This window comes from Mus caroli, chromosome 2 (genome assembly GCF_900094665.2).
Source record: "Mus caroli chromosome 2, CAROLI_EIJ_v1.1, whole genome shotgun sequence".
NCBI classification, from domain to species: domain Eukaryota; kingdom Metazoa; phylum Chordata; class Mammalia; order Rodentia; family Muridae; genus Mus; species Mus caroli.
In genome coordinates this window covers 10,871,216-10,885,579 of record NC_034571.1, presented here as the reverse complement: position 1 = coordinate 10,885,579, position 14,364 = coordinate 10,871,216, and the positions used below count along the sequence as shown (strand labels likewise).

The window sequence follows — 14,364 nt, the reverse complement described above, 5'->3', positions numbered from 1 at the left end:
ATCTATTCACGCCAATTCCAAACACACTGTGCTTTCTTGGGGAACCATGCCTTGCACCTTGCCTGTGGCTTGTTCTCATCTAACAAAGGCATTACAAAGAAAGACTCACCTGAGGGTATTGGTAAGGCTGATATTCATTAGTTCAATAGAGATTTATTCAGTTTTATTACTTAACTGTCCCAGTATTGGAAGCATGTGCTGCAAAATCAACTCACTGTGATTTTTTTTTAAAACCTGATATTCTTTCTGACAGCACCTTGCTATGGAGCCCTGGTTTGCCCAGAAGTCACTAGGAAGACCAAGCTGGTCTCAAAGTCACAGAGATCTGCCTACCTCTGTCAAGCACTGGGATGAAAGATGTGTGCACCACACCCAGCTCTACTATGACACTTTAACATGAACTAAAAATATGACAAAAATAGAAAGGAATTGAATACTGATATTACATTTCAATGGCAAATAATTCAAATTCAGTTATTTTTAATGTATTTTGCCTGCATGATATCTATGCACACATGTGTTTGGTGTCCAGGGAGACCAGAAAAAAGTCACTGGGTGCCCTAGAACTGGAGATTTGGTTGTAAACTACTATATGATTGCTGAGAATGGAACCTATGTACTCTGGAAATATGCCCAGTGATCCTTTTCTGTGGGGCTATCACTCCAGCCCTCAGTATTCTTTATCAGGCTTCCTAGAAGAAAACAGTTGAAGAGCTAGCACAGCTCTCTCAAGTACATTATATTTGGGGAAGCATCTAGTCCCGTTCCTTCATGGGACAGCTAGGACAATCAACGATGGACAGGTTAAACGCCTTGCTGAAAAGTTATATAGTAGTTGCATGGGTCAGAATCAGAACCCAAGGAACAGTTGAGTATTTCCAATGATTTGATGCTTTAAACTTAAATTTCCAGGAGCTAGAGAGATGACATAGTGATTAACAGCATTGATTGCTCTTGGATAGGCCCAAGATTCAGCTCTCAGTTCACAACCATCCGTAACTCCAGTTCCAGGAGAGCTGATGTCCTCTTGTGACCTCCATGGGCATTGGTCACACATATGGTGCACATACATACATGCACGAAAAATACTCATACACATGAAGTAAAATTAGAAAATCTCGAATCCAAAAATGTCAAGAGGGGACAGATTCACTTAGTCTTAAATCTGTGTTATAAATATCAAATACTCTTTATTAAAATAGATGGTGAATTTGTGTCATGTCAATTTTATAGTTTTTTTGTGCCACTGATAACTCCTTTTACTTAATTTTTAGTATATTATTGAAATTATTTTGAATAATGTATCATCTCTTTAGGATGAGGAAATGAGCTAAAAACTGTCACCTCACTCTTAATGCAAGAGAAAATATATCTCTAGACTGTGCTAAGAAATATACAGGGATCAATACTGTATAGATATTTTCCTGTATGTTAGGACAATTACTATTGAATGTTAGATTTTTTATCACGAATTCTAACATAAATAAGGTTATACTAGCTTGAATAATAATCACTCCTATATTTCCAGGGGATATAGTAGAGAAAATCCTCTTTTAAAATACCATTTCAAGTTGAACATGGTGATGCATGTCTTGAACCTTAGCATTCAGGATGCTGAGCCAAGAGTGAAGAGGTAGAGGCCGAGCCAAGCATGGTGGCACTACCTTTAATCCCAGCACTCAGGGGGCATAAGCAAGCAACTCTGTGAGTTCCAGGACAGCCAGAGCTACACAGAAAATCCCTGTCTCAAAAGCAACAACAACAACAAACTGGCTTAGGATGAGACCCTACTTACAAGTCAGCTGTTACCAGAGTCCTGTGGCACTTTATAAAATATGAGCAACTAAGGAGGTGAGTGCGAGACATAATAGTAAATGATTGTAATTCCAGCACTCTCGGCTGACGTAGGAAGATTGCTGTGTGCTTGAAACCAGCTTAAGTAAGTACCTGGTACTTAAGCGTAAGTATCAAGCCAGCCTGGACTACTTAACAAGAGTCTGTTTTAAAAACAAACAAACAAACAAAATGCACAAGGTTTTCAAAGCTATGATAAACTCAATGATTAGTGATGAATTAAAGTGTGTTTTGTATCACACTTTTTACCACATCTGACTTCATGAGAAGCAGCTGTTTAATAAAACTACCCTCTGGCAATCTTAAACTCTGTGCCCCAGACCCCAACCCTGGCCCATACTGTACCCAGATCCTGGACCTGGACTTTGCAAGCTCAATGGGGCTTCTGTGCTTACCTTGAGAACCAAACCAATACTTTATCATTGTGTCTTCAAGATAGTAATGTGCTCAGGGATTATGCATGATGGCTGTCATTCCCATGACTGTTAGCAGCGACATGCTGAATTGACATTAGTGATAGTGTGATTTGGAAACAAAATTCAAGTCATGTGCTAAGTGTGTCATTTAAAAGTCTGGCATCTGTGAGGTTCCATCCTCATCACAGAAAAAAGAAAAAAGGAAAGGGGAGGGGAGGGGAGGGGAGGGGAGGGGAGGGGAGGATTACTGAATGCAGGCAGGTATCACCCACTCTCCTGCATGTGTGTAATTTTATAAAGGGTCAGACCAAGAATTTTTATTTTAGTGATATAAATATCAATTATCAATTCCACAGGACATTTCTGGTGTATTCATTGTATAATAATTATATAATGATGCATACTTTTAAGTCTACTTTTGAACTTAGTTATAATAGGGACTGTCCATTATTATACCCATATCTAGATTTTTTTTTCCGACACACTCATTTGTTTGTAGAAAAGGAAATTGGTTCACACACACACCAGGGTCTCAAGCCAAATATCACTTCCTCCAGCCCTTTTCAGTTCTGTAAGTGTTCAAATTACACATAGTTATGAATCAGGTTTAGGAACTGAGGATTAAATAGGGCATTCTGATATGCATGTTTCTGGAGAAAAGCTGAGGCGAAGACAGCATGGCAGTGGGCCGTGTGCAAATAAGTATAGGGTAGAAGCATGCCACCCTGTGGGCAGTACAGAACCACACTACAAGTTAGGAAGGCATTTACTGGCATTCAGAGAGTCTCATGATCGCATTAAGGTTCTCCCTGGTACTTTGGGCATACCTGATTCCTGCTATTTTATGAGTGAGACTCGGGCAGGATAAAACGGAAGACAGAGATGGACTCCAATTTGGCCCATTTTTATGAACTTAAAGCATGAAGCAACTTACCTCAGCTTTCGCCCACTGATCTGCCATGCCCTCTATACAGTGAGATAACAATATTTATTTTCAAGGTTAATGTGGGTTTCAGAAGTAAATTCCAGTGTCTGGCACATGGCCCCTATCCAATAGAGGACAACAATTTGCTTGTTTGCTTGCTTGTTTGTTTGTTTGTTTGTGGCCTCAAGTTTCAGATTGTTCCACCTTGGCCTTTGAGCATGGGGATGACAGGTGTCAACCACCACACCCATACTAACAATAATTTCTAACTTCAGAGTCATCGCTCTGGTGTATGCATATTTTAAAAATCCTGTTTGCTTTCCAAACTGCTCTAGTAAAATACACCTTATTTTTATTATGGGTTGTTTTCCAGTTTGGATGCCTATTTCTAACAACAGAGCAGATCACAAACACCCATCTGCCACACCATTATTCCCTAGATTCCTCCTCAGTAAGGGCCTAAGGATATTGAACACTGAGTATCTTTCTTCTTGAGAAAGGAATGTCTTTCCTCTGCTTAAGATTTTTGCATTGGGTCAGCCTGGGTGTACTAACAGAATACCCACTGCAACGTTATCCAGATAGATAGCCTGCTCAGTGATTACAGGAATAAATGTTTCTACTTATTTAAAGTGTTTATAAATAGATTATGGGGAATTTGTGCAAAACAGTAAATAGGTAATAAGAACTGAGGGGATAATTTCACTAATAATGTGATTGCTACGTTACAAGAACTGAGATTTATCACCAGGGGCCATGTGGCGGAGCATTCATACAGTCCCTGTGCCAGGGAAGCAAAGACAGAAGGATCCCTGGGTCTCAGTGGACAGTCAGACTAGTCTAATCAGGGAGCCCCAAAAAGAAAAGGTAGATAGCTACCAAAGGATGCCACCCAACGTTGATGATCTGAGTCCAGGGCAGGACCCACACAAGAGTTATTGGCCAACAAAAACTTCATGCCATTGGTTTTGTTTTGCTTTTGTTATAGTAGTGATTTATTTATTTATTTATTTATTATTTTTTATTTTTAATTTATTTATGATTTTTGAGTGAGAACATGAGGCTGGATGGGGAGGGAGAGAGGGAAGGAAGGAGGGAGGGAGGGAGGGAGGGAGGGAGGGAAGGAGGGAGGAGAGAATCTAGACCTGGAGGCGTTCAGGAAGCAGAATGAGTATGATCAAACAATGTTGTGTGAAATTTTCAAAGAATAAATAAAAACATTATTTCTTTTAAAAAATAAAGCGGCAGGCTTCTGAGGCACATCACCAAAGGATGCAAAGGATGAGCTGTGTTTTCTACATGCACAGGACACAAACGGATGTAAACCTGTACAGACACACAAAATGTAAATAAATATCTCATAAAAGTGCTAATAATAAGACGAGAGAAATGGAAAAGATTCCATTCAGTGTGCAAGGTTTGGGGGATTCTAGATTTAAAACGTGGTGTGGCAGAGAGACAACCATGCCACCCATGAGAAACCAAAGACCTTTGTTAAGAGGCAAAATGCTTCCATGGTGAGCTGTAGGTGGAGAGATGGCATCCTGGAACTGGGTAAATGTGTTTCATGATTAGAAGTTAGGGGTCAGAGTATGTTGTAAACAGCGCAGTCACAGGTCTAAGATCTGTTATGTAACAGTAAAGCCAGAGGAACTGGAGGGAGCAGGCTTTAACAATGGGGAAGAAGAGGTGTTTACTAATATTTGACCCTATTATCCACTTCCCCAAGTGTGGCTTTTTATTGACTTTCTGTTTAGTTTTATATTTGAGGCAGATAGCCTGTAGCTCAAACTGATCTCCAACGGACTATGAGCTGGAGGGTGACCTTGAATTTCTGGTCTTCCAGCCTCTATGTTCTTCATGTTGGAAATATAGGTGTGCTCCACTGCAGTGGTTGAAAAGAAAAGCACTCCCTCCCTTAGGTCTACTTATTGTAGCACTTGGTCTCCAGTTGGTGGCATGATTTGGGAGGGTTGTGGCCAGCTGTGCATTGCTAAAGGAAGTATGTCAGTGGGGGTAGGCTTTGCTGTTCTATAGACCAGTCTCACTTCCTGATTTCTCTCTCTCTCTCTCTCTCTCTCTCTCTCTCTCTCTCTCTCTCTCTCTCTCTTCTATGTAGCTCAAAATGTGATCTCTGTGTTTCCTGCCTGCTAGGTCAGCCTCATGCTCCTGCTGCCTTGCCTCCCATGTCATGATGGATTCAGCCCCTCAACAATTGTAAGCCAAAATGAATCCTTTCTTTCCTAAGTTACTTTTGGCTGGGGTATTTTATCACCATGGCATAAAAATAAATGATATAATTACCATTCCCATTTTACGTTTCTGTGGCCAATGTTTTATTTTTCAAACACAGAACAATTCTCTTGGTGTGTGAAAGATGGGAAAGAATTCTAGAAATCAAACCCCGTTCTCCTAGTATTGCATGCTATAGTAGGAGAGATAATTAGAGATTGCTATACTATACTATTGCATGCTATACTAGAGAGATAATTAGAGATTGAATGTATATTGTCTTCTCAGTCAAAGGCTAGTTTACAACTTGGTAATAGATGTTTTGAAAAGCCAAACAGTACACTGTAGAAATAATACAGATCTGGGAGCCAGAGAGGCACAAGGCAAAGGGGACTTAGGTTTGCACAGGAAGTATTGACTTGTCTCTGCTCCCAATCATTCATTTCATTTTCTCATCTTAACCTCTCTGATGCTAATGAGAAATGTTTGGGACGATGGAACATGGTTGGTACTGCTGGATCCAAAACCACACCATTCCATGACAGTGGCTGCCTTTGTTCTTTGCTCAGTTCCATCTTCAGAACAGTTCTTAACATGTACTCTAAAGACAGTCACAACTGATAAAGCAACGTACAATCACGAAATGGCAGCTGCTTGCCATCTCTGGGGCTGCTTTCTGAACACAGAGTTCTTATATGAACTGCACCATCTGCTTGGGGACAAACTTTTTCGTGACAGTCATAATACCTCTTAGTATCTACTCGTAAGTCACACGCTATGGAAACCAAGTAACCTGGTTGTTCATACGATTGTGAGTTCTGTCATTACCTGTGAGGTACATTTGCTCGTGGATCTCCGTGACACTCAGGAGGTCAGCATTCTGCTGCTTGCAGCTTGCCCTTGCCTGATGCCAGGTTAAAGCAGACTTGGAGTTTATCTGGTAAAGAATGCCGGTCAGTGGATCTTTGTTCCATAATCTCTCGCTGCCCTCAACTGAGAAAGAAGACAGTGAGTTAGCTGTGTTACACTTGGGAGATGTGTCCAGTGAACAATACATTTTGTAAAACCATCCAGTTCTCATGATTACATCTTCTGCTGTTGTCCCTTATTTTAAAGCCTGTTTTTCACTCCTGAGATGAAGAGCAGATTCATCATGAGCCAACTTCATCTATAATGTTCTATATGCCTAAGGCAAGAAAGAGAGACCATCTCCCTGTTTCACTGCTGAGACATTTGGACCAGATGATGGGGCAGACACCAGGAAGACAATTCAGGATGTCAGCCCAGTGTTCTGGAGCAGGGAATGAAATAGGTAAGGAAGAGAAAATAAATGAGTAGTTTTTGTGGCCAGGGTCTCTCTGGTTCCAATTGCTCTTTAAGAAAGAAGGGCATAGGCTGTAGAGATGTCTCAGCTGTTAAAGGCTAGGCTCACAACCCAAAATATACGAAAGATGGGCATAAGAGGGAAGTTCACAGGTTTCTTCAGGCAGGGTGATTGGAAAGTGACCTTCAGAGCTCCATTTTCTCATCATCAGGACATACTTGGCCTACGTCTTAGCAATAGAGTGTGTTAATTGTTAGGCTTTTTCTCATACTTAAAAAAAATGGTCATTTTAGCTTATATTGACCCTGTGCTGTTATATTACTGAAAACTTGGTAGACTCTAGAAAAGGCTGACACTATAGATACATGACTATTATTTATAACATTTTACATGTAAGATATTTGGAAGCTAGGAAATTAAATGTTTTTCTATGTCCCTTTCTTCTTTTTTTAATGAAACAAAATTCTGCTTATAACCCTGGGAAAGAGGGTGTGACCTTCTAATTTATTTACCAGAGAAAGAAAAGGAATTATATAATTATAACAATTAAATAATTATATTAATAACAAAGCATTCAGCTTGCTAAATTGTCTGTAGCATCTAGTGGATGGCATCATAATTCTTAACACTCATTGGAATTGTGTTTCATGTCTGATGAGGAAGTGACAATAAGAATGTTTTCGGATACACATATATACCATGTCCTATGAATTGGCATTTGTAGTAACATGCCACATCAAAGAGGAAGAAAGGCAATGGCATAGAAATGTCCAAAGTCTGTTGTTGTTGATGATGATGACGGTAGTGGTGGTGGTGGTGGTGATGATGATGATGATGGAGATAATGATGGAGCTATAACCCTGGCCTCTGAAGAATGTAAGTGGGTACTAGACTACTGAGCTCCCCCTGCCCAGCACCAAAACAGCTATAAAAATCACAGTATTCTTACAAAAAAATAAATTTCTATTACTAATGTAAAACTTAGAATGGTCTAATGTCTGACAAATTTAATGCTTGTGTAAATGAGACTTGACAGTGAGACAGATTTTATGTGAAGGCAAACATTCTAAAGACTATTTAACAATCGTGGGGTTTGCTTAGAGTAAGGTAGAAGATGTAACTGTTAACTAAAGGAGGGTGTTTTCTTATTTGGGAATAGTCAAAAGGATGTAATGGCCCCCCAAAAAGATGAAATAACTCTCCTCTTCGTTTAAAGAAAGTTTCCCCTACATTTTTGATCAAAGGGTTCAGACATATCTTTCAGTGGACATACAGGTGTGCTGAGTGTGCAGCTCCCCAGAGCTCAGCTTCCAGCAGTAAACCACGAAAGCCGGTGGGAAAAGCCAAAACTGCAAGCTATGGACAATCGGGAGGATGGGGTCTCTTCCTTTTCCTCCTCTCATGATACATGAAAACGAGTGTCTAAATAGAAGGCATTACAATAAGCAAACCAAAGGACAATGGTGGGAGGTGTTCCGTGTCACTAGCCCAGTAACTCTTTGCTCTATATCCATCCTATCGGGCTGAAAATATAAAATAATAAAACAATATAAAATAAAATGTTGCTTTGAATGAACCACAAAGCAAAATTACAAATTTATGCAGAAGAAAATAAAATAACTCTTCTATAGCTATTTACCTTTCACATATGTTTTCTATCAGGGAAAAATATATCATTTGGCTACATAGAATACACAGAATTAACAAGACAGAACAAGAATACTGCTGTGCTGTGTATACTGGAGACTCCCTTTCCACACACATGCAAGGACAACAACTCCTTCTTTGTGTCACTGACATCCCATTTGTGGTCCACACTTTCTCCCTTGCACATACATGCAACAAGTCTCTAACAATATCAACATCAGTAAGTCGGGGATACTATAGTTGGACTCATGGAACACATACTCCTAAGAAAAATTGTGACCAATTTAGAAAATATCACCTTTCCTAAGTAGACAACTTACTCTTCACTAGTTGGAAAATAGATATGCACATAAAAAACAAACAAACAAACAAAAAACCTTCACTTTTTCAAACAAAAGAGTTCTCTTTCAAAACACTAGAAATCTGTAAACCTTGAGTGAAAAATCAAATTTCTAAATATTGACATGAGATGTAGATACATCTACCTCCATTGAGACCAGAGAATTGGATCATCATGGATTTGAAGCCTGTGAGCTTCAAATGTTTTTATAAATACATCTACCTCAGTCAAGGCCAGAGCATGGTATCATTATTAACTCAAGTTTACTTTTAATAATATGAATAGGAATTATAAACCCAAAAGATCAAGTAGGGAAAATTCTCCGAAGTCTGGCTACAGTCTGACATTAAGAGATTTTGCTTAGCCTTACTGACTTAGAATATTGGCATAGTAAGCATCCTGATCACAAAATAATTAGTAGAAAACAGTTGTTGTACCGTGAAAGGCAGCCTGTTTTCTGGTTGAGCTAAGTTTAAACCCTAGAGACCCAGCAGGTTCCTGCAAGGGAGGAAGGTCGTTTTCCATGCCTCTTCCTCCCTCTCTTGCTCTCTTACTCCTGCCACTCTCTCTTGCCCTCTTGCTCACCCTCTCTCTGCATTCCCTTCCCTCCTCTCTCCACGTGGCCAAGGCCAGCCTCTACTTCTCTACTCTCCCTCTTTCTGCCTTTCTCTTTGCCTCTACTACCCTCTTAGATCCTCTTCCTGCCATGACAATAAATGCCTTAAAACCATGGACTGACTCTTCCCATCTGGACCACCATGCTGGAGCAATGGAGCAGGTCTTCCTCTAAAGAGCCATGTGTTTAGTCTCCTGCAGAACTCCCTGTTCTCCCAGACATGGTCTCCACCAAGCCAAGTCACCTGCCCAAGCAAGCCTAGGACACTCTCTCCTCCCCTAGGGACCCAGCCTGAGCTCGCTCCTCCTGCCCTTTTCCCCTCGACCCGGGCTAGAGCCTGCCCTCGGGCCCAAACTCTATTCTCAGCTCTTCTGCAGCATCCAAAGGTGTCTGCGGTACCTGAGACTACAGACTCCATTAGACTGCACCTACCCACCCCCCAGAGCAGGGTCCTGTGACTTCTCACAGCCTGCTGCCCGCTTGCCAGTCAGCTTGGGGTGCTGCTCATAGCAGCCCTAGCCCTATGCAGGCTGGATGCAGGCCACCATTCTAACCCATAGACCATAGTATTGTAGCTCAGACGATTCCATAGCAATTCTGGACCATGCCAGAGTCTGCTCTAGGGCCCAGGTTTCTTTACGACAGGATAGCAGAGAACCTATCTTCTGTGACTTGTGGAAACACACTGCGATAATCCAGCAGTAGGTGTGAGAGTGGCTGACCATAAGTAACTGAGAAAGGGTACTTGACTTCAGAAAGTATGTTCAGAGATACAGAAGTTCAGCCAAGACCTCAATCTCCTCCTCCCTCCGCCCTAGCTCTGACTCCCAGCTGCCCTCCCCAGCCCCACCTAAGCTGCCACATATTTTCTTACAGGTTCTTAGGAATGGATAAAACCTCAAGAATTCAAGTTCTGTTACTTTATGTGGTCTTGCATGTTCTAGTAACAACAAACTTCTGCTTTCAAAGGACTGAAGCATAGATTACTCACTTCCCTTGATTTCCAGCTCAGTTGAATTCCACCCTTCTTACATTGAGATTCACAAACCTCCATCAGTATCATCTGTACTAGAAGGAGCTCCAGCACATGGTGATGCAAAATGCAAGAGCCTTCACAGACTCCCACTAAACACGTTTGTGGTGTTATTGAAATTCCTGTTTTAACCTATGGCTTTTTAAGACTAAAACACTGTGGGGTTTGGGAGAATGATGTACCTACCTCCAGCACTGACTATATATAATGCTATATACAGTATAATTTGCCCTAAAGTCTTAGCAAATAACTAATAAGGTCAGGATATGTAGCTCAGTAGTAGAGTGTTTGTTTAGCATGTACAAGGCTGGGTTTGATTCTTAGCAAACAGAAAGATGGGGAGGAAAGAGATAGAGAGAGAAGTAAAAGTGAAACAAGAAACAAAGAAAGGTAGATAGAGGGTCCATGAAGTCCATCCTACCACCAGTGACCATGCTGAATGTCCCAAGTGTGCTGTTTTCAGTTACTTACAGTGCAATGGACAAAATCCAAACAGCTTGTCTTTGTCGTAGTCAGTGGTGGTTCCACACCAGAGCCATCCGTCCGACCGCCCGGCAGAGGTGCAGTCTGCGTACCACTTGTTTTCAAACTTGAATGGAAATGCACAGACGGCTCCATTTGCATTGCCCAGTAAGGAGTACATGGCTGGAGGGACAGACATAGAGATTTTCATTAGAATGCAAGTGACGCACATCTGTATGCTGACTTTACAATGTACCCTGAAAGAGCTGGTTTCACTCCTCTAATCTGTGGACCCTTCCCCCTCTGCTTCTATGGAGTCTTTTCCTAGGCACCTGTTGCACCATGTACTTAGGAAGACCTCTAGTACCACCCCTTTGCCACGACCTTTCAGGGTGGACTATCCTCCATCTTCTAAGGGAACAATGGTAATAAGCTCTTTTGACATCAGTTTTAACTTCTGCCTTCCCTCCAAGGCAATGCAGATGCTATTCTCTTCCTCTCAGGTGGAATTAAAGTCGCAGGAACTATTTAGATTGAAAATAAAGCTATGGATCTTGCTTCAAGTGCGGGTGGGAATTTGGATTCTCTGGACCCAGATAAATGGGGAAGCTCTGGTCCATCCCCAGAGCAAACTGGCTAACTAGACTCACCAGTCAGAGAGCTTCAGGCTCAAGGGAGAGAGTGACTCAAGGTAGAGAGAATGATAGAAGAAAACACGAGAAGCCGACCTCTGACACATGTGCACATACATCCACATCCACATGTTTATCTACACACATGTAAACATAAATACCATACACATGCACACTCCATGGAGTCAAGCACACAGGCAATATTCAAATCTTCTGCAACTACTTCTGAGCAAGTCTGCCCTTACTTACTCTCTCAACCGTGATGTGGGGGATAGGATAGAAACAGTGCTCGCTGTTGCATGTCTTAAAAAGAAACCACTCAAAACCCTTACAGACACAGTTTGCAGGCAATACTCTTCTTTTTTAATTTATTTTTTTCAATGTATTTTTTTTTTGAGGCGCACAATCATTATTATGACCACTGTGGCCTCAAATTTTTCCTCTTGTTCCGGTTTCCTGAATGCTGAGCTTGCAGGCATGTACCACCATGTCAACGACATCTTTACTGGGTTTTCTTTGTTTCATTTTTCATTTACCCATTATACTTATGTCAAAATGCTATTCTAGCTTTAGTTCTGCTAAGTGAAAGGTCAGGTCGTTTTTATATTTTTAATTTATTTAGCAAAGCAGGGTAGAGCATTGTGAGTCAGGCAGCACAGGAAGAAGTGGGAGAGCAACCTCTCCTTCCACCGTGTGGACTGCAGAAACTGAACTCAGGTTATCAGGCTGGGCAGCAAGTGTCTTCACCACTGAGCCATTTCACCAGCCACAGGACCAGTCCTCATATCTTAAGTTTGCATAAGGAACATGCCAAATTCAGTAAGAATTGGGCCAAGTCTTAGTGCCACAGTTGTCTGCTCCTTCCTGAAGAGAGAGTCCTGGGAACCGCCTAAGGACCAGTTGGACTTTTTTATTTTTGTTTTTTGTTTTTGTTCTTTGTTTTGTTTTTCTGGGGAGGGTGTTTTGTTTTGTTTTGTTTTGCTTTGTTTTGTTTTGTTTTGTTTTGTTTTGTTTTGTTTTGTTTTGTTTTGTTTTGTTGTTGTTTTGAGACAGGGTTTCTCTGTATAACCCTGGCTGTCCTGGAACTCACTCTGTAGACCAGGCTGGCCTCAAACTCAGAAATCTGCCTGCCTCTGCCTCCCAAGTGCTGGGGTTAAAGGCATATGTCAGACAATACGGCCTCTGATTGAAACTATACAGGTGGCTCTTTGAAGGGGGTGTTCAAAACATGGGCACAGGAGAGATCCAAAGACCCAAACTCCACCCTGCCCACCTCATTAAAGAAGCACAAAAATGCTGTCAGTTAGTGTTCCCTCTAGAGCTCAGACTTCCAGATAATCCTCTAAATCATGTTAAGTCTACAACTCTGACACTATTATCAACCAGTTTCCAATGAGATGTTGATTTCAGTTCTAATCAATGTTGCACTAAATTAATTAATGGTCACTTTGGGGCTGGAGAGACAGTTTGACAGTTAAGAGCAGGCAGTGTTCTTGCAGAGGACTCATGAACTCATCTCAGGTGGGTCACAACTGCCTTTCACTTCAGGTCCATGAGATCAGATATGCTCTTCAAGACAGATACTGCTCTCTCTCTCTCTCTCTCTCTCTCTCTCTCTCTCTCTCTCTTGCACACACACACACACACACTCATGCACGCACATACACACAATTCATTTACTATTATTATTACTATTATCTATTTTTTCTTTTTTTTACACTCCAGATTTTATTCCCCTCCAAGTCCACCCTCCAATTATTCCATATCCCATACATCCTCCCAGCCTGCATATCCACAGGAGGATGACTCCACCTTCTCCCGACATCACCAGATCTCTAAACTTCCTGGAGCCTCCAGTCTCTTGAGGGTTAGGTGCATCTTTTCTGAGACAGCAGTCTTCTGCTGTATGTGTGTTGGGAGCCTCACATCAGCTGGTGTATGCTATCTGTTTGGTGGTCCAGTGTCTGAGAGATCTCAGGGGTCCAGATTGAGTCTGCTGGTCCTCCTACAGGGTCACCCTTCTCCTCAGCTTCTTCCAGCTTTTCCCTAATTCAACTACAGGGGTCAGCTGCTTCTGTCCATTGGTTGGGTGTAAATATTTGCATCTGACTCTTTCAGCTGCTTGTTGGGTCTTTCAGGGGGGCAGGCAATCATGATAGGTCCCTTTTTGTGAGTGCTCCATAGCCTCAGTAATAGTGTCGGGCCTTGGGCCCTCCCCTTGAGCTGGATTTCACTTTGGGCCTGTCACTGGACCTTCTTTTCCCCATGCTCTCAACTCTAGTGGTTAGGCCCTTCTTCAGTATTACTTTACTGAAAAGTCAACAGTGTGTTGACAAAAAGTGGGCCATCTTCAAAACCATCACTGAATTCTTCGTAAAGGTAATTCAAAAACTCCTTGGGTTTTTGAAAAAAGCTTGGGTCCTCCTTTTGTACTGATTAAGAATCTGAATGGGGGGTGTGAGTAAAGCCTGCAGTCTACACATTTAAACAAGCTTGCCAGATGCTTCTTTTTTTTTTTTAGATAATTTCTTTATTTACATTTCAAATGCTATTCTGAAAGTTCCCCATACCCTCCCCCACCCTGCTCCCCTACCCGCCCACTCCCACTCCTTGGCCCAGGTGTTTCCCTGTACTGGGGCATAAAAAGTTTGCAAGACCAAGGGGGCTCTCTTCCCAATGATGGCCGACTAGACCATCTTCTGATACATATGCAGCTAAAGACACGAGCTCTGGGGGTACTGGTTAGTTCATATTGTTGTTCCACCTATAGGGTTGCAGACCCCTTCAGCTCCTTGGGTAATTTCTCTAGCTCCTCTATTGGGGACCCTGTGTTCCATCCTATAGATGACTGTGAGCATCCACTTCTGTATTTGCCAGGCATTG

At 41.7% G+C, this 14,364-nt stretch overlaps 1 protein-coding gene across 1 annotated transcript in view; it reads right to left on the bottom strand.

Annotated features, from left to right (window-relative positions):
• Mrc1 (mannose receptor C-type 1) overlaps positions 1-14,364 on the bottom strand; it is an 86,119-nt gene that overhangs the window by 61,065 nt on the left and 10,690 nt on the right. The window contains exons 3-4 of the mRNA XM_021155588.2: positions 10,859-11,032; positions 6,256-6,420 (exon numbers count right to left, since the gene is read on the bottom strand). Of these exons, the coding sequence (XP_021011247.1) occupies positions 6,256-6,420; positions 10,859-11,032 (339 nt within the window). The remainder of the gene's footprint in view (positions 1-6,255; positions 6,421-10,858; positions 11,033-14,364) is intronic.